Source organism: Sorex fumeus, unplaced genomic scaffold (genome assembly GCF_029834395.1).
Source record: "Sorex fumeus unplaced genomic scaffold, SorFum_2.1 ptg000001l, whole genome shotgun sequence".
NCBI lineage: Eukaryota > Metazoa > Chordata > Mammalia > Eulipotyphla > Soricidae > Sorex > Sorex fumeus.
Genome location: NW_026606058.1, coordinates 3,080,684 through 3,101,742, shown reverse-complemented (window position 1 = coordinate 3,101,742; position 21,059 = coordinate 3,080,684). Strand labels below are relative to the sequence as shown.

Sequence of the window (21,059 nt, the reverse complement as noted above, 5' to 3'; positions counted from 1 at the left end):
TGGTGGGTGGGAGACAGGGATGGGTCACACTTGTAGCTCTGGGCTTACTCCTGGCTCTGTGACCAGGGGTCACTCCTGTGATGTCGGGGATCTAACCCAGATGGGCCTCACGCGATGTAAGCGCCCTCCCCGCTGTACTGTCTGCCTTGCCCAACTCCTGATACTTGGGCCAGCTGGGCTCTTCTTTCCTGCTCAGGCAGTTCCCGCTCCTCCCCCAAGCACCGGGTGGGGCCGGCCCGGGTAGAAAAGCCCCAGCCACTTTCAAACCAGCTGGGCTGGTCTCTGTCCTCCCTGCAGAAATCTGCACAGTTGAAAGCAAAAAGGCCTCTGGGCCTAGAGTGTACCAGGGGCTTCGGAAGAGCGACAAAGCGTTTCCCGGCTGGCCCCTTGTCTTCAGCAGAGGTCTGGCAGCCCCGCTTAGCCATGATAAGGACAGGCTTCCAGGTGGCAGCAAGACTCGCCCGTCCCCAGGCCCTCCCTGGCCTGCCCAGCATCCTACCCAGAGTCAGCCCTGCCGCAGCCTTCGGATCCTCCTCCGACGCCCTGGTGAGTGAGCTCCATCCCGCAGCCCCCCACAACCCCCCTCAGCTGAAAGGGCTGAGCACATGCTAGGCGTGAGGGAGAGCTGGTCTCCACGCTGGCGTCCCAGGCCGAAAGTATCCTCTGAGCATCACGGGGTGCAGCCCTGGGCACTAGAGCACTCAAACCACACCACATCCTCAGCCTGGCCCTGGCACTGAGACACCAGCCCTGTGGCTGAGACTTGCTGGGAGGGCAGCCTTGGCCCCGTGAACATCACTTGGGAGTCAGCCCCCCCAAAGTTAAATTCCATCACGCCAAGCCTCCTCTTCCCAGATGTGGAGGGAGCTGATGGTTAGAAGGAAGGTGGCCCAGGACGCCAGGGAAATTAGGTCCCAAACTGATCCCCTCAGGACACTTTGGCTTTGTTTTAATTTTTTGTTTGTTTGGGGGCCACGGGCCAGAGCGATAGCACAGCAGGTAGCGTGTTTGCCTTGCACGCGGCCGACCTGGGTTCGATCCCCGGCATTCCATATGGTCCCCCAAGCACCGCCGGGAGTAATTCCTGAGTGCAAAGCCAGGAGTAACCCCTGAGCATTGCTGGGTGTGACCCAAAAAAATAAATAAATAAATAAAATAAACTGTTTGGGGGCCACCCCGGCTCAGCTCAGTGCTTAGAGACCACTCTTGGTGGTGCTCAGGGGTCAAACCTGGGTCCGGAACCTGCAAGGCCGGTGTCCTGCCTGCCCTACTATCTCTCTGACACCCTTAGGACACTGTGCCCTGATCTGACTACATGGTTCCCCTGGCTGTCTTCCCAGAGAGGGGCCGGGGGTCCATTTATGGAGGGTCCTGTGTGCGGACTTGGCCCACAGCGCCCTCACAGACCTCAAAGTCCTCACCCAGCTGAGGCCGCCAAGCTTCTGGGGAGCCCCTGGCAGATGCAGAGGCCCCACCCTGCCAGGGCAGGCCTCCCACACAGGGCAGGACTTGTTCCTGACGGAGGGACGCGGGGAGCTCCCCCACACCAGAGCCAGCTGAGACGTGTCTCGGAGCAGACTCGAGCATGGCCACCCTCTCTCCCGCTCACAGCCACCAGTCTCAGCCATACGCCCAGGGCCAGCTGGACTAAGGGGCCCGTGTCGCCTCAGAAAACTGCTCACCAGCAGTGGCTGTTCTTTTTGATGTGTGCCAGTCTCTGTGGTCTGAGATGACGATATCTCATTATTTTGTTGATTTGCATTTTCCTGATGATTACTGATGCAGAGTACTTTTTTTCATGTTCCTTTGGGCCATTTGTATTTCTTCTTTGAGGAAGTTTCATGTCTTCTCCCCATCTTTTTTTTTTTTTTTTTTGCTTTTTGGTCACACCCGGCGACGCTCAGGGGTTACTCCTGGCTCATGCACTCAGGAACTGCTCCTGGCGGTGCTCAGGGGACCATATGGGGTGCTGGGAATCGAACCTGTGTCGGTCATGTTGGCTGCGTGCAAGGCAAACGCCCTACCTGCTCTGCTATCGCTCCAGCCCCCTCCCCATCTTTTTATAGGGATTTATTTTTTTCTTGTAAAGTTCTGCCAGTGCCTTGTATGTCTTAGATATTAACCACTTATCAGATGAACATTGAGTAAATCATTTTTCCCATTCTGTGGGCTGTCTATGTGCTCTGGTCATCATTTCCTTTGAAGTGCAGAAGCTTCTTGGTTTAATGTGATCGCTTTTGTTTGTCTTTGCTTCTGCTTGCTTGGTCCTTGGTCAGTGATGTTTCATCCTTAAAGCTTTATCAAGGTTCATCCTTTAGCTTCCACGTCTGAAAGCACGTAAAGTGATATGCATGAGACCCTTTCAGTAACCGTAGTGCAAACTGCAATGCCTAGAAGAAAAATGAGACAGACAGACAGACAGACAGACAGACAGAAGAAAAAATGTGCCACAGCGGCGGGCTGGGGAGGTGGGATGAGGGTGGCAGGAGAGAACCTGGGGACATTGGTGGTGGGAAATGGACACTGGTGAAGGGACCCGTGTTGGAACATTGTATGACTGAAACCCAATCATGAATAACTTTGCAACTGTCATCTCACAGTGATTCCATTTAAAAAAAAATTTTTTTTAAGAAAGAGCACAAGCGCTCAAGCAAATTGATGAAAAACGGGGTGATAGTGTTAGTGATTAAATGACTGTAGCACCGTAGCACTGTCCTCTCATTGATCATCGATTTTCTCGAGCGGGCACCTGTAACGTCTCCATTGTGAGACTTGTTGTTACTGTTTTTGGCATATCGAAAATGTTATGGGGGGGGGTGGAGCAATAGCACAGCGGGTAGGGCGTTTGCCTTCCACGCGGCCGACCCGGGTTCAATTCCCAGCATCCCATATGGTCCCCTGAGCACTGCCAGGGGTGATTCCTGAGCGCAGAGCCAGGAGTAACCCCTGTGCATCGCCAGGTGTGACCCAAAAAGCAAAACCAAAAAAAAGAAAATGTTATGGGTAGCTTGCCAGGCTTTGCTGTGCGGGTGGAAAGCTCTCGGTAGCCTGCCGGACTCTCCGAGAGAGGGGCAGAAGAATTGAACCCAGGTTGACCACGTGCAGGGCAAATGCCCTGCCCACTATGCTATTGCTCCGGCCTATTAAATAACTATTAAATATAAAAATAGTAAAACTATTTTAAATCCCTTTTAGGTTTATAAAAAAATAAATTTAATTATTAATAGTAAAAAAAAAAAAGAGTGCAAGCTGCAAGCACCCTCCCGGCTGAAGAGATAGCACATCTGGGAGGGTGCTTGCTGGACATGCAGTTTGGCCCCCAGATTTGACGCCAGCATCCCATAGGGTCTCCCTGTGCCCTGCCAGGAGTAATCCCTGAGTACTGCTGAATGTGGCCGAAACAATTTAAAAAAAAAAAAAAGTGCTCACAGGCTTACGAGGACAGTCACCCTGTCCTGTCCAGAGCTGCAGGCTTCCACGTGTGGCAGCCTCCTCTGCTCTGAGAGAGAAACCAGCCACCTCACCCATCCCATCACCCTGGGCACTGTTTCTGCTCAGGTGGCGAGGTTCTGTGTGGAGAAGCCAGATGTGAGGGACTATGCCCTGCCCAATGCCAGCTGGTGCCCGGACATGCTGAGCCTGTACCAAGAGTTCCTGGAGAAAACCAAGACTGGCGGCTGGGTCAAACTGCCCTCCTTCAAGTCCAACCGGGATCACGTGAAGGGGCTCAAGCTTCCCTCGGGGTTGGGGTGTGACGATCCCTCAGGTAAGGCCCAACCTTGGGGGAGCATCTTCCTCCTTCATAACCACATGTCCGCTCTGGCCCAACCCTGTGACCCCAGACTCCACCTAACGGGTCTGCCAGGTTCTTTTAGAAAGATCCAATCCTTGCCAACTACCTCTGCTCCTACCCCAGAAATGGTGAGAGACACTGTTAGAGAAGCATCGGCTCTGCTCCCTGTCATTTCTCTCCCCGGGCTGACCTTCCTTCCCCCATGGCTGATCTTCTGATCTTTCGCTCCCCCCCATACTGAGTTCCTCCCCAACGCTGATCTTCCTATCCCTGTCCTCACCTGCATCCCAAGAAGGTCTCCGACTCCTCTTGCCTGCTGCGGGCCTCCACACACCCATCCCAGCCCAGCCCAGCAGCAATCCTGGACCCCCATTAGATCACACTGAGGCCCTTTCCTTACCTCTTGGTGCTCTGTGTGAGTATGTATGTATGTGTTTGTGTGTGTGTGTGTGTATGTGTTTTCTTGGCTCTCTCGTGGGTTCATCCACACAGGCTTCCGGCTCTAAACAGGTGTGATAGAAGCCAGACCACACAAACAGCTGGAGTGGGTCTCAGAGATGGTACAAAGGGCAGGAGCTGCTCCAAGTTCAAGGCCTGGCATTTATGGAAATCCCTACTATGGGGGCCCCCAGCACAGCTGAGCCAACTCTCTCCTAGGGTGACCCGCAGGTCCCCCGAACACTGCTTGAGAGGTAACCCCTGCCCTCCTCCCCCAAAGAAAAAAAAAGGCACAAAAATAATGAGTTTGTTTGTTTGGTTTCCTTTAAAGGCCACACCCAGGAGTGCTCAGGGCTTTCTCCTGGCTCTGCACTCAGTGATCACTCCTGGCAGGGTTCAGGAGACCCTTTGGAGTGCCAGGGGTCTAACCCATGTTGGCTCCTTGCAAGGCAAATGCTCTGCATGCTATATCGTCTATTTTGCCCCAAAATTATATTTTGAAAGAATCTGGTGTCCACCCAAAATGAATGCAGCCAGCTCTACTTCTTGGGGACAGAATTCGGGATTTTGGAGGACTTTCCCCTAGCTGCCTTATAGTCTAATTGCATCGCTATCTGCTGCATCCCACATGTTATGACATGTGTATAACAAGTGGCTTTCATTTGTTTGGGGGCTGTACCCAATGCGCTCACAGCTACTCCAACTTTAGTGCTCAGGGGACCCCATTGTGCCAGGGATCGAACCTGGGTCTTCTGTATGCAAAATCTACACTCCAGTCCTTGGAGCTCTCTCCGTGACCTGGACGTTTTATTTTTGAAGCAAGAGAGTTTTTATGAATGAAACTTATTTAGAAATGTGCAAGAGTGGGGGTGAAGGAAATAATACAGTTGAAGTGGGGCTGGAGCGACAGCATAGCGGGGAAGGCGTTTGCCTTGCACGCGGCTGACCCGGGTTCGACTCCCAGCATCCCATATAGTCCCCCGAGCACCGCCAGGAGGAATTTCTGAGTGCAGAGCCAGAAGGAACCCCTGAGAGGAACCCCTGAGCATTGCTGGGTGTGACCCAAAAAGCAAAAAAAAAAAAAAAAGATAAAGAAAGGAAAAAAAAGAATATGGTTGAAGAGAGAACATACATTTGAAAGAACAAGTAAGCATGCAAAGAGTCGATGAGACAGGCAAGTGAGAAGAACACGGGCTTGAAGAGTCAGTCAGGAGTTTTTTATTTTATTTTGCGTGTGTGTGTGTGTGTGTGTGTGTGTGTGTGTGTGTTTTGATTTGGGCGCTACACCCAGAGGTACTCAGGGCTTACGCCTGGTTCTGCACTCAGGCATCACTCTTGGTGGGCTCAGGGTACCATAAGGGATGCTGGGATCGAATCCAATTCAACCCTGTGCAGGGCAAGTGCTATACTATCACTCCAGCCCTGGGAGTTTTCGTGTTGAATTTTGATGTTTACAATCCATTCATGGTTTTCACATGGTTCTAGGCCTGCCTTCACCCTCCACCTGGGAACTTGCCTTCAGACCCCAGTAAGGGTCCTCCAGAGAAGTGCAGTGGCCTTGTCTTCAGACTAAGGCTGCGGGGATGCAGGCTGGATCCCCTTTGTGGGTGGCAGGACTCGGTCTGTGGTGCTGGGCCAGCCCATGCCCTTCACCCTGGGCCCACCCCCCTCCCCTCGGTCACCCTCCTCCAAGCACCAACCCTACCTCTCTCCCCAGACAACAGTGACTGGCGCATCGCTACCCGCTGCATCCCACAGGAGGGGCAAGGCTTCGAGTATGTCATCTTTTTCCACCCATCCAAGAAGAAGTCTGTCTGCCTTTTCCAACCAGGCCCGAACCTAGAGGGGGCCCCTGGGTAAGGCCACAGGCAAGCGGGGGTGGGGCATATTCCTGGCTACCTCTGACCATGCTAAGAGGCTTGCTGGGGGCTGGGGCCCTGGGTGCCCAATCTCAGCTCTGAAAGTCCCTCCCAAACCATCTGGTCCCATCACTGATGTCTGGACAGAGGGGCACCTCCTTCAGGGGCTCCGGGTCACCAGGGGTCTCTGAGGCTACCTCGTTGAGGAGGAAACTTCAGCAAGGATGAGATGGGAGTTAGGGAGCCCATCAGGCTCCCAGCCTTGCTCCGTGGCTACTCCTCGCCTTGGAGCCCAGAGCAAACCATTTTCTGTGTGGCCTTTTGTCTCCTGCCCCCAAACCAACCAGATGCCATAATGCTCACAGGTGAGAGGCACTGGGGACAGACTCCCTTGGCCCACACGCATGACAAGCTCACACACCATGGCACAAGGCGGACACACACTGGCTTTCCCCGCCAGGCTGAGCCTCAGTGGGGATGTGTCCAAGGTCAGACCTGGGCTCCTGGCCTGGTGTGTGTGTGTGGTGGTGGTGAGGGGGGGGGTTTCCACGGTCATTGTCCTCAGCTGCCTCCACACTTGGAGAGTGACCCAGGACAGAACTGACACCAGACAGAAACACCCCCAAGGGGGAATCATGCAGGCCTTGGGCCTTCACTTCCCTTTCTGTCTTTGCTTTAGCCACAGAAGGCTGCTGGCATACTTGCGTTCCAGAGAGAGAGCACCGGAGATGGAGTCCACTGCAGTTCAGGGGAATCCAGGGGCTTCTTGGGGGCTTGTACCTCTGTATTGAGAGCTCAGACTGCAGCTGTGTCACAAGGGCTACCCCAGGGTACTACAAGGACACTGATTTGCACATATGGACCTGTGTCAGGAAGGTCCACCAGCCCGCTGAGAGAAACCCCTACCGGCACGGGCCTTTCACTCAGAACTCCTAAAGGCAGGGCAGAGGGGACCATCAGCACAGAGGCATGTGGGGTCGGGGAGTCAGGAGGAGGTTAGTCCCTGTTCAGCTGTGGGGAGGTGCTGATGGGATAAGAGCCCTGAAGAGTCCCTGCGGGTACCTGTGAGTCCCCTGATGGGTGGTAAGGACCGGAGCATACTGGGAGTTCTTTGACACCAACTTCCAACTTTGGTGGGGACGGGGGCACAGTGGAGGAATTGGGGATACCCCTGATGGTGCTCTGTGGTTACGCCAGTCTCCGTGTTCAGAGGTCATTCTTGGAGGTGTTCAGGGGACCATGCAGTGCTGGGGATGAAACCTGGCCTGCCCACAAGCAAAGCCTGTGCTCAGCCCCCAAGCCTCTCTCTATGGCCAGACAACAACTTCTTTCTCCCTCTTTTGGTCAATGTAGGGGTCACAGCAAACCTGCCTGAGATTCCGTCAACCTCTCCGCAACTACTCTGATGTCACGGGGAGTTACTTTTATTCACCATTTTTTTAGTGGAAAGACTAGAGCTCAGGAAGGTCTAGCAACATATTCAAGATGGACCAGTAGTGATTAGTGGTGGAAGGAACCAAGAGGTGAGGGTGGTTCCAGGGTCACCCCAGTTTTTTCTCCCAAAGGGCAGAGAAGCTGTTGATGCCAGAAGCTAGTATACAGGGGCATCAAGGATAATTGTCTGGGTCCGTGGAGACGCAGAGCTGATTTGGGCTGGTCAGCACCTGTCCCGTGTTCCCTGCGTCCTGCAGTGGAGAAGCCCCTCTGCGCCCCCCAGCTCTGCCTGCTGTGCAGGGCTTTGACGCAGAGTTGGCTCACACACTGAGAATAAAACCGACACCTTTAACAGAGTGAATGTATGAAGTCTCGGCTGTCAGGACCCCACCTGTCAGCACACCACAGACACCAGTGTCCTTCCATGCTTACCTGGCTCACTCCAGATGCAGGCCCTGCACACACCAGTGACAGTCAGGCAGTGACAGGGCCCAGGCCTTGGCCCTCAGACCAAATCAGTAGCTCAGAACCTTGTTCACCTCCAGCTGATGGTGCTGCTACCAGCTACTTGGTGATAGAAGAGATAAACATTTTCCCATGGACTCAACCAGAAACAGAAAAGGATTCCAGGTGGAATGAAATAATCACATCAAGGAGCTGGAGCAATAGGGCAGTGGGTGGGACATTGGCCTTGCATGTAGCTGACCGCAGTTCAATCCTGAGGATCCCATATGGACCTCCGAGCACTGCCAGGAGTAATTCCTGAGTGTTGAGCCAGGATAACCCCTGAGCATCACCAGGTGTGGCCCAAAAGCCAAGTCATGATCATCATCACCATCCCAATCATCACCATCACCATCATCCCAATCACCATCACCATCACCATCATCACCATCACCACCACCATCACCATCATCCCAATCACTATCACCATCACCATCACCACCATCATCACCATCACCATCATCCCCATCACATAATCATCATCATCACCATCACCATCATCACCATCACCATCACCACCATCACCATCACCATCATCCCAATCACTATCACCATCACCATCATTGCCATCACCATCATCACCATCATCACCATCATCCCAATCATCATCACCATCACCATCATCCCAATCACCATCACCATCATCACCATCACCACCGTGATCACCATCACCATCATCACCATCATCACCATCATCCCAATCACTATCACCATCACCATCACCACCATCATCACCATCACCATCATCCCCATCACATAATCATCATCAACTCCATCACCATCATCACCATCACCATCACCACCATCACCATCACCATCATCCCAATCACTATCACCGTCACCATCGCCATCACCATCATCACCATCATCACCATCACCATCATAATAATCATCAACTCCATCACCATCATCCCAATCACCATCACCATCATCACCATCACCACCATCATCACCATCACCATCATCACCATCATCACCATCATCCCAATCACTATCACCATCACCATCATCGCCATCACCATCATCACCATCACCATCATCACCATCACATAATCATCATCATCACCATCACCATCATCCCCATCACATAATCATCATCATCACCATCACCATCATCACCATCACCACCATCACCATCACCATCATCCCAATCACTATCACCATCACCATCACCATCATCACCATCATCACCATCACCATCATCCCAATCATCATCACCATCACCATCATCCCAATCACCATCACCATCATCACCATCACCACCATCATCATCATCACCATCACCACCATCATCACCATCACCATCATCCCCATCACATAATCATCATCATCACCATCACCATCATCACCATCACCATCACCACCATCACCATCACCATCATCCCAATCACTATCACCATCACCATCATTGCCATCACCATCATCACCATCATCACCATCATCCCAATCATCATCACCATCACCATCATCGCCATCACCATCATCACCATCACCATCATCACCATCATCACCACCACCATCACCATCACCATCGCATCAGTTGTCATGAACACATGCTGAAGCCACCTGTGACACAGCTGGCGGAGTTGGGGCATGATCAGAGGGCAGCGGCTCTGCTGCCTTTCTGGTTCAGCATCTGGAGACTGAGGGGCTGTGTTTGGAGAAGGCAGGGAGGGGGATGTTGCACTTGGGCCTGGGAGCTGGGAGAGATGCAGGGGTGTGCCCACCAGCCCCAGCCCTGCCCTCACACCCTCAGGTACGCCCACGGAGGCTCGCTGACCGCCATGATCGACGAGACCTTCTCCAAGACCGCCTACCTGGCCGCTGAGGGGCTCTTCACGGTGAACCTGAACATCAGGTTCAAAAAGTAAGTGCAGGGCTTGGGGTGCTGGCGGGTGTCAGACTCTTAGCACAGAGGATGGCCAACCTGGGCAGCTGGGATACAAGGTCACTCACCCTCCCCACCTCGCTGCCAAGCTGTCCCTCTGCTCCCGGGCCAGGACACAACCTCTGTCACTGGGGCCCAGAGCCACTGGCATCCTCAAGACAGGGCAAAAGGAAGAGGAGGTGGGTGGGGCATAAGGGCTCCAGGGAGCACACACCGAGTGGCCTCTGTACCAGCCTCATCCCCGTGGGCTCTCTGATCGTGCTGAACGTCGATGTGGCCAAGACTGAGGAGCAGAAGGTGCATCTGTCCTGCATCGCCCAGAGCAGGGACGAGCAGACGGTCTACGCCAAGTGCTCAGGTAAAAAGGGCTCAGCTGGGGCCCGTGGGTTTCCCCAGCCCAGCCAGGCCAGGCGGGCGGGAGGCAGGGTTGCAGCATTCAGCCAAGCTGGTGCTCAGGGTGGCAGAGTAGGACAGGAGGCAGACACGGCCTGCCAGTGAGGGCTGCATGGAGCAGAGCCCAGGTGGGGACTTTTCTCTGTGTGAGTGGCCTGGCCTGTGCCCCGGGGCAGAACTGCCAAGCGCGTACCCGGGGCCAAGGGCTCAGCGCCAAACCAACACCTTCTCATGCAGGTGTCTTTCTTCGGCTTCCGCTGGAAGAGGAGTAGCCCCGGGAACATGTCTCCACCTTCAGGAACATACTGGGGCCTGCACAGACCGGGGAGGGACCCCAGAGAGTGAGGGCACTCGCCCTGAATAAACAATCTCAGCTCCATGCTCAGTTCAAGGCCTCACTGCAACTGGGGTTCAAAATTGTTCAAGGTTCCGTGTGTCTGTCTCTGTCACACACAGAATCGAGCATGTGTACACTCAACATATACATACATACACACACACGGGCACACGCACGCACGCACGTACACACATTCCCAGGTCCTTCTCTGCAGAGATGGCAGAGCCCCAGGGCACAGAGTGTGCAGGTCTGGGCAGTGGTGCAGAGACCCGTCACTCCCAGGCTCTGCAGACACAGACTGTCTTGGTGGAGGCACTCAAGAGAGGCTTGCTCAGGCATCAGGCATAAAGCAGATGGTCACAGGCCACCCCCGCAGGAAGGAAAGGGGCCTAGGGTCACAGGGAGAGTCAGTGCAGGGCACCAAGAGGCCAGGGTCTGCTGGGCAGAGAAGAGCCTGTGCTGAGTGGACAGGCATTCCAGAAGGGGAAGCAGATGGGCCGGAGGTGTGTGGGGCTGGGACCCTGCCAGGACCCCGGGCTTGTGTTCAGGGCAATGGGAAGCTGATGTTTGGACAGACTGTAGGAGGGTGAGACTCCAGAGAGACAGAAGATGAGAGCTCGAGTCAGGAGGCCACTGAAGGGTCCGCACTGGTCACAGCAGTAAAGAGAGAGCCAAGAGGAGAGTGGGCGGAGCACAGGGCACCGGAACAGAGGATAAGTCTGAGTTCTGTCTTGGGGCTCCAGCCATCCTCGCAGGGAGCAGAGGCGTGCAGGGTGGCAGTGAGTGAGCAGCTTACCCGCCAGGCCTGCTGTGGAAGTTCTGACATGCAGTGAGCACAGCAGGGACCTGGGTACTGCAATCAGAGCTGAAGATGGATGAGTTGCTGCCTCTGTTTGTAAATCATCAGTGCGAGCAGAGCGGGGTGAGGCAGAGTGGAAGGAAGAGGGGATTGGCAACCGGGGCGGATGGAGGAGAAAGGAAGGAAGGACAGGGGGAGGGTCCAGAGACAGAACCCTTGGTGACTCTAGGACGTTAAGTGGGGCCAGAGGAGCAAAACCCCAGGAGGGAAATCTCAGGAGGATGCACCCAGCAGTGTCCAGTTCTGAGAAGACAAGGAAGAGGCCCATTTGCTGACCGCAAAACCCAATGGCCCCGGGTGACAGGTGGGCATCAGTGATGAGAACGGAGACTTGGGGGTGTTGAGGAATGTTGTGGCTTTTTGAGGAATGCCATTGCGGGTGAGGGAGCGGATGAAGGGGCTGAAGCACGTGCTCCACATGGGGGTGCCCGGGGACAGTCGCCTCTATGCCACGGTCTCAACCACCACCGCCAAAAAATAAACAGGAGCTTCGAGAATATTTATAAACTGTTTTTGAGGGTCAGCAGAGAGGTTAGAATTGCAGGAGAGAGAAGAGCCCCTGAGTTGACACCAGGGCCGGGACAGCACCCAGGCTCCATGGGAACAGAGGTGGCCAGGTGGCACGGCCAGGGCACAGATGGGCTCTGGAGGAGTGCACGTTGGACCTGTGACTTTCTCAGTGACTAGACGAGTCATCGGTGGAGAGAGGAAGAGCATGGGTTTGGCTTAGGGAAACAAACCTACATGGATGAGGCCTGCTGAAAGCCCTCTGCAGTGGGCGACGGGTGGGGGTAGGGGTGAGGGTGGGGGAGAGAGGTAGTGACCTAGGACGGAAGGAAGGTGAGCCTCAACTGTCAAACCCAGGGGCAGGGCCAATGACTCAGGGGAGGCTCATGGCAAAAGGAGAAGCAACGGGGCTGGTGCCCGTTTCCAGGGAAGAAAGGCCTGTCCTGGGGTCAGAAGGACAGCACAGCACGAAGGGTGTTGGCCTTGCACACAGCCGACCCTGGTTCGATCCTCAGTATCCCATATGGTTTCCTGAGCCTGATCAGGAGTAATCTCCTGAGTGCCTAAGTGCAGAACCAGGAGTAACCCCTGAGCACTGCTGGGTGTGACCCAAAAAGATAATAAATAAATAAATAAATAAATTATTGTCATGAGGCAACAAAGCGCAGACTAAGGAAGCACAGAAGATAGAAGCCAAGAAGGGAGGAAGCTTCCCTGAAAACAGGATCCCATCACGACTGGCAGGTGGAAGGGATGCTTAGGAAGAAGCCAAAGATCAGAGGGATCTTCCCCAAAGAAAACAAACACTGTGTTCCCGTTGTTCATTGATTTCCTCAAGCGGGCCCAGTAACGTCTCCATTTTGAGACGTGTTACTGTGTTTGGCATATTGAATACATCACAGGTAGCTTGCCAGGCTTTGCCATGTGGGCGAGATACTCTTGGTAGCTTGCCGGGCTCTCCGAGAGGGGCAGAGGAATCGAACCTGGCTCGGCCGGGCTGGCTGCACGCAAGGCAAACACCCTACCACTGTGCTATCGCTCCAGCCCTCCCCAAAGAAAAAACACTTCAAGAGACAGCATGAAAGGTTTGCATATTAAGGCTGAGACAGCCACATGCTGGAACACAGGGGTTGTCTGACATCTCTACTACTGTGCTGAAACTGAATGCACTTCTCACTCCCATGAAGGCCAACTGTTGGCTTCTAGAATCATTCTAGGACTCGCTGACAAAAGCTCTGCATCTTCAACATGGGGCTTCCAAAGTGTGTGCATGCGTGTGTGTGCATGTGTGTGTGTGTGTGTGTGTGTGTTTGAGCAGGGGGAGCTCTTATAATAGCATATGAGGAGCTTATCTTGCACATGACTACCCTGGGTTCAATCTCCAGCACCACATATGGTCCCCCAAGTCCCACCAGGAGTGATCCCTGGATGTGGCCCAAAATTTAAAAAAAAATTTTAATTTAAAACTAAAGCTAATGTGGATATTCCCATCCACTTGCCAGACAGAAATCACAAGGGAGGTGTTTGGGCTTCAGATTGATTCTGTGGGGGAGAACTCAGCCCCAAGCCCCCGCCCCCGTGCCACAGGGAGCTGTTAGAAAGACTTTCTAAGCACAGGCTGTAGGTGACAGGGAGATGGCTTGGAGAGAGCAGCCTGCACTGTGTCTGCCTGTGAGGATTCCTGCTGTTCCACCCAGAAGTGAAGGATGAGTTCTGGGGTCTGGGCTGGTGCTGGGGATTTAGGGAACCAGCAAGAATCAAGCTCTTTCTGGAAAGAAACAGGATTGGTGAGTGATGCACAAACTCAGCAAGGGCGCATGGCAGATGGATCCAATTCTACGCACTAGTAGCTACTCCGCACACATCCTAAGCCATCACTGTATCACTGTCATCCTGTTGTTCATCGATTTACTTGAGCGGGCACCAGTAACGTCTGCGTTCGTCCCAGCCCTGAGATTTTAGCAGCCTCTCCTTACTCGTCCTCCCCAATGCTGCCAGATTGGAGGCTCTTTCAGGGTCACAGGAAAGAGACCCATTATTGTTGCTGCTTTTGGTGGATGAAATATGCCACGGGTAGCTTGCCAGGCTCTGCCCTGCGCCTAAGCCATCATTCTGGAGAAATGGACAAAGGACTTGAGGCATCTTGACCCCAGGTCCTGCAAAAACAGGAACACAGAATATACTGAACATCTCAGACAGATTTGTCATCCAACACAACCCTCCCCACACACACATACACACAAACACACACACACACACACACACACACACACACACACACCAAAACCTTTCTCCTCTAGGCCAGGTTATAAGAGGCTCATGTTCAATCTCTGGTACCACATGGTTCCCTGAACACCTCTATGACTTCATACCTGGAATAGGCCCCCAAACCAAAACCACCCCCAGCACATACGCTGCCCAAGTCATGTGCTGCCTGTGCCCATCACATGTTTCTGCTGAGCACACGTGGTGCCCAAACGCATGTGGTACCCACTTCTCCCCTCTTAGTTGTACCTTCATACTTGAATGCTGAAGTATATACTGAGCTCTCTCTCCACTTTGAGAAGCTACCTGTGTTCTATTTTGCAATATATTCTCTCCCTCTCTCTCTCTTTCTCTCTCTCTCCCCTCTCTCTCCCTCCCTCCCTCTCCCCTTGCTCTAAACTTCCAAATAAAAGTGGTTTTTACTACAAAAACCACTCCCTTCTCCTGTGGTGCTTTCATCGTTGTCCTTGATTATTAAACCCACGGTCTGAATCAGAGCTTCCCAGACACTTGGCGACTGCCCCCTATTCAAAACAAAATCACCCAGAACAGCATCAACACCCCTGAAAATAGACATTCTTTAGATGACACACAGAAAGCTCCCCACAATTGCACCCGAAGTGACTATTCTCCCCCTGGTCCATTCCAGCACACCCTCGCTCCCCCCCCCCCCCCAGGAGGGGCTATTGTCCACTTTGGAAATGCTCATCTAAATCATCCTAGACCCAAAATTTGATTGTCCCTTATTCATGGTGAAGAAGAGTCATATCTTTATTTCAACCATCCCGAGAAAAAAAATATATACCCCCTCCTTCATAGGCGGTCAAGAAAAGGAGGAGAGAATAGATAATTGTACTTGAGTTTTCAGATTGAAATAAATCAAAGGTGAGAATGTTGTCTGGCTCAATCTCTATGGAAAGCAATAACCAAAACCATAAGAATAGAACTCCTATCTGACCCAGTGATACCACTTCTAGGTATCTACCCCCCAAACACAAAACATTCATTCAATAGGATATACATACAACCATATTCATCGCTGCACTTAGTGCAACAGATAAGATATGGAGACAGTCTAAATGCCCAACTATGGATAAATGCTCAAAAAGCTGTGGTCTATATACACAATGGAATACTATGCAGCTCTAAAGAAGAACCAAATCATGCAATTTGCTGTGACATACATGGAACTAGAAGATATTGTGTTGAGTGAAGTCAGAAGGAAAGGAGCGGACACTGATTGATCTCTCTCATATGTAGGACTTAAAGGTAGCAACAAAGACAACACCATGGGAAATCTGATCCACAACACTGAGTTTTGGAGAGAGGGAGAACTTGAAATGGAGGCAATGGAAGCCTTAGAGAGGGAGACGGGCACCTGGTGATGGGCGTGATGCTAGAATTATGTACTTGAGAAGCCATCCTTAATAATGTTGCAAATCAGGACCAGAGCGATAGTACCATAAGTAGGGCACTTGCCTTGCATGCAGTTGACCCAGGTTCAATCCTTGGCATCCCATATAGTCCCCCAAGTCCACCAAGAATGACTTCTGAGTGCAGAGCCAAGAGTAAGCCCTGAGCACTGCCCAGCATGGTCCAAAAACTAAAAACTAGGAGCTGAGATAGTACAGCGGATAGAGCTGACCCAGGTTTTATCCCTGACATCTTATATGGTCCCCTGAGCCCACCAGGAGTAATTCCTGAGGGCAGAGCCCAGAATTACTGTTGAACACACTCGAATATGGCCCCAAAACCAAACCAAACAAGATTAGGAAGATAAAGTTCCAAGATCCTCCAGGGACAAAGTGGCAAAGCTAAAACCAATTAATTAATAAAATAAAATAAAGAGGGTGGGGAGATAGTTCAGCGGGAAGAACACATGCCCTGATTTCAATCCCCTGAACTGCCTACGGTTGCCCCAGCACCACAAGAAGCAAAACCCAAACACAAAGGTGGTGTAGCCCCCAAGCACTGCTGGGTATTGCCCCAAAACACAAAACCAATAAAATGAAAGAAATGCATCCTGGCACCCCCCTTTGGGTTGAGTTTCTAGCAAGCAAGGCCCAGGATGGAAATGCACAGACTTGGGCAAGGTGGCCCAGCAGTGCCCACCCAGAGTCTGGGAATGTCCACTGTGTGTCAAGCGCAGGCCTCAGGGGATCCCGGTGAGGGAGATAAGGTCACCTGCTTCTAGAACACTCTCTCATTCCAAGAGCCTGCGAGAGACCCACTGTCTCCTGGGAAACCTTGACAGGCACATTTTCTCCACAGGAACCAGGGACATGTGCTGCCTCCCTGCTTGCATGCACCATCGATGTGGGATTCACAGATGGCCGCGGCAGGACGGGACAGGGATAGGGACATGGGCTGATGGCAGAGGGCTCGTGCTTGCCGGGAGTCTGCATCAAGCACCAAGAACACGCAAGGGGTCAAGGCCAGCGCAGGGCAAAGCAAACCCAGAAGGCCAGGACCCCAGCAGCAGCATTATTTTTTAATTAGTGAAACACCATGAGGTACAGTTGTAGATCTACAATTTTTTGTGCTTGGGTTTGATTACACAATGATCAGATACCCATCCCTCCACCAGTGCCCATTTTCCACCACCATGGATAATATCCCTCCCATCCCCCCATCCCCCCTGTCTCTGTGGCAGGGCAATCCCCTGTGTTCTCTCTCACCTTTTGGGTGTTGTGGTCTGCAAAAGAGGCATTGAGTGGCAAACATGTTCAGTCCATAGTCTACTTTCGACATGCATCTCCCCTCCTGGGAGGATCCTCCAAACATCCTTCATTTGGTGCTCCCTTCTCTATCTGAACTGCCCTTTCCTCTAGAATGCCCGGCTGGCCTCTAAGTTATGGAGTAATCCTCCTGGTGCTGATCTCAGCTATTCTTGGGTATTAATCTCATATTTTGTTGCTTTATGTTCCCCAGATGAATGCAATCTTTCTATGTCTATCCCTCTCTTTCTGACTCATTTCGCTTAGCATGATACTTTCCATGTTGTACCACTTGTATGTAAATTTCATGACCTCATCCTTTCTAACAGCTGCATAGTACTCCATTGTGTAGATGTACCAAAGTTTCTTTAACCAGTCATCTGTTCTTGGGCACTCAGGTTTCTTCCAGTTTCTGGCTATTGTAAAGAGTGAGCAGCAGCATTTTTCAAGGCCCCTCAGGCCTTTCTGGAACTGGAACTATACGTCCATCCCCGGTCCTGGGAGAGGAGCCGCTGCATTTCCATATTCCCTGGACAGCCCCAGCCCCAGCCCTCACCCGTGCCTCCGGGAGCTTCCAGAGCCAAGTGCCTTACCTGAGACACCATGAGAAATGCAGGGCTGAGCATTCACCCAAGTTTAGGCATCTGAGAGTAACTGCATCCCTGAGGGTGTCCACCTGTGTGCGCCTCCTCCCCTTCTGAACACAGGCGAGTGGCTGGCCCCCCAATCCTCTGTCAGAAAGAAAAAGGGAACCTCCTGTCTCCTGTGAACTTTCTAGGCTGTGGCAGCCAGGTGCTGGGGGAGGGGAGTAGGAGCTTCTAAGGGAACTGCATGTGCAAGACGTCCAGGGAACTGCATGTGCAAGACGTCCAGGGAACTGCATGTGCAAGACGTCGAGGGAACTGCATGTGCAAGACGTCTGAGGTATTGGGACCAACGTGGCTTTGAGACCAAACCCTGAAGTTAGGGTCTGGGAGGTAACCCATGTGGAAAGGCATGTACCACCCAAGGTCAGTCATCGCTATATACCCCCAAGCACTTCCAGAGCAACCCTCAAAAATCTGGGGGGTCGGAGCAATAGGACAGCAGCTAGGGCATTTGCTTTGCACATGGCTGACCCCAGTTCAATCTCCAACATCCCATATGGTCCCCTGAGCACCTCAGGAGTGATTCTTGAGTGCAGAGCCAGGAGTAAGCATTGCAGGGTATTGCCTCCCCCCCCAAAAAAAAATAAGTTCCCATCTCAACTCTGCTGTCTTTATTTTTTATATATAACACCATGATTGATCAAGCTGTTCATATACAGTTGCTTCAGGCATTCAATGTTCTAACACGAATCCCACCACCCGTGTGACCGTCCCTCCACCATCGTTTCCCACCCTGCCCCCAAGCCTGCCCCCTTAGCAGCACAAATTTACTTCCTATTACTCAAAGGCACCCACCACCTGGCCCCCTGGCGCTGTGTAATCCCATCAACAGCCAAGACTCAGAGACTATAAAATCCAGCTCCCGGAACCGCGCGGCCGCATTTGCGGCCGCACAACATCTTACCAGAACATCTTATTATGACATCTTATTATCTCATTCCTACTTTGGACAAACTTGCAGGCTATTGAATGTAGCCTGCCCACAGGGCAGAGTCTGGCAAACTCCCCGTGGCATACCCAATATGCCAAATACCAGTAACAATGATGGGTCTCATTCTCCTAAAGAGCCGTGAATATAATCTCAGGGCTAGGATGAAAGAGACGTTACTGGGGCCTGCTCGAGGCAATCGACGAATAATTCAAAGGCAAATGGAATTACCAAAACTTATGCCAATAAAAGTCAGTTTGTGATCACTGTTATCCTACTCACTCAAGTCACTGTCTGAGAACTTAGTCAACTCTGCAACTGTTTGGCACACCATTTGGGTGGGGGATGAGGGGTGCTGTTTCCTGCTCAGTGAAAAATGGAAGGTAGATGAGACAGACTGCAAATTCCTTCCAGTTCTAATACCTGTTGTCCTTAGTCCATGCTTGGCCACCCCGTGTGCCCGTCTTTTGCGGATGATCCCTTCCTCAGGCAGTGCCTTTGAACCACATTCCTGGTGTCCTCTGCTCCCTGGCTTTGGAAGGCTCTGGGGAAGATGGAAGCTAGGAAGTCGGGAGAAGCGAACGTCTTTCTTCCCTTTGCTTTGTTCCAGGGGCCAATTCCAGGGCCATGTCTACCAGCACTGGATGCTGGAATGCGCCCCCTTCGCCCTCCCAGTTAACCTTGTTTTGTTTCATTTTGGCTTGGTTTTGTTTTTCGGTTGGGGGTCATACCTGGCAGTGCTCAGGCCTCACTCCTAGTAGAATGAGGGGACCACACTCAGTGCTGTGGATTGAACCAAGGTTGGTCACAGGCAAGGAAAGCCCCTTAACCCCTGTATACCTGTATATTCTCTCTCTCTGTCTCTCTCTCTCTCTCTTTACACACACACACACACACACACACACACACAAACAGACACACACACCATTTGCCTTTGTAGTGCTTCTAACACCTTCATAACAAGTTCCTTATGCTAAATGCGCTCTATCAAGCGGCCGAGCCCGTTTTATCTGTTATTTTGCTGTGGTTCATCTCAGTCCGTTTTCAATCCAACTGCTGTGAGAGCTGGGTGAGTGGGGTGCACCCTGACTTAACAGCCACCAGAAGCAAATGGAGAGCAGAAAGAACAGGTAATGACGGGGCAAGACCCGGCAAAATACAAGCTTCTGCCCATTGGCCCTCTGCACAGCACGCAGCCGGAGCACGCTGGAGAAGGCACACAGCATCTTCTTGGAGTTCACGAGCACTGTCCTCGGGGATGCCTGGAGTACTGCCTGCTCCCATTCCACTCCGGATCATCCAACAGCCCATGGTACCACTTCCCCACCCCTCAGTCCTGCCCTTGGTTTTCACTGAGAAATGAGAAGCATCCTAGGGGCTCCCAGCCCTGATCCCTTCACATTCCCTCCTCCCCCCTATTCCACCATCTCTCAGCAACTCAGTGTCCTCACTACAGAGCTGGCAAAAGACATCCCAGAATCTGCAGTGGTGTGTAATGTTTCAATTTGTCTCCTGAAGAATATTCCTGCAACAATCCTCCTTTCTCTATTCTGCATCCATTTTTTTTCTTTTTCTATCACTTGATCACTTGACATCCCGTTACTCATCGATTTGCTTGAGTGGGCACCAGTAATGTCTCCATTCATCCCTGTCACATGCTAGTGTAGCCCAATGGCATCTGCTTGCTCTAGGAACATGAAGAGCCTCAAGCCGATCGTTCAGGGTCTTGACAAAGAAGTCTGACCATCTCGTTAGGTGGGCGGCCACGCGATCTTTTGATGTCCCGTGGAATCCAGTTGGTAATGGCTCTAGTCCAGCAGTTGACACAAATATCATTACGTGTCCTGCCCATCTGATTTTCGACGACTTGGCAAATGAGAATAGCGTCCCTGAGTCTTCATCGTCAATGGAGGTCGGAACTCCAGATTCCTTCTCTCACTTGAGTGAAGTTTGATACTCCAAACATAGCTCTTTTGATTCTTCTTTGGGAGACCCAAATAGCATTCTCATCCTGTTTGCGTAGGGCACAGGTCTCTGAGGCATATATTAACGCAGAAAGAATGGTGGAATCAAAGAGATATGCCCGGATCCAGAGGTTCTTCGTCCTCTTAGCTATTTCTTCAACGCTCTTGAAGGCATTCCAAACCGCTATCTTCTCCTGCGCAACTCAGGTGCCAGGTCATTCGTCATATTGACTTCTTGACCTGTTGCATTTGAAGATGTTCGTTCCATTGAGAGAGAATGGAACATCAGGAACAAATTCGTTTCTCATAAACATTGTCTTCATAAGGTTCGGCTGCAGTCCAACCTTTCCACACTCATGGTCGAAGTCGGCCAGCATTTGTGCCGCTTGGCTAATGTTTGGTGTTATTAGAATAACGTCATCAGTGAAGCGGAGGTGATGTAGTTGCCAACCGTCTATCTTCACTCCCATTCCTTCCCATTCCAGTCGTCACATGACATTCTCAAGGGTGGCACTGAAGAGTTTCG

General features: G+C 52.1%; 1 protein-coding gene across 1 annotated transcript; it reads left to right on the top strand.

The window, feature by feature from the left end:
- The first annotated feature begins 423 nt into the window (after positions 1-423).
- On the top strand, positions 424-10,781 carry THEM5 (thioesterase superfamily member 5). The gene is made up of 6 exons (XM_056114695.1): positions 424-546; positions 3,559-3,766; positions 5,949-6,087; positions 9,785-9,895; positions 10,150-10,274; positions 10,547-10,781. Exons 1-6 carry the CDS (start codon positions 424-426, stop codon positions 10,579-10,581), a joined length of 741 nt encoding a protein of 246 aa, XP_055970670.1. The 3' UTR covers positions 10,582-10,781.
- The last annotated feature ends 10,278 nt before the right edge of the window (positions 10,782-21,059 follow it).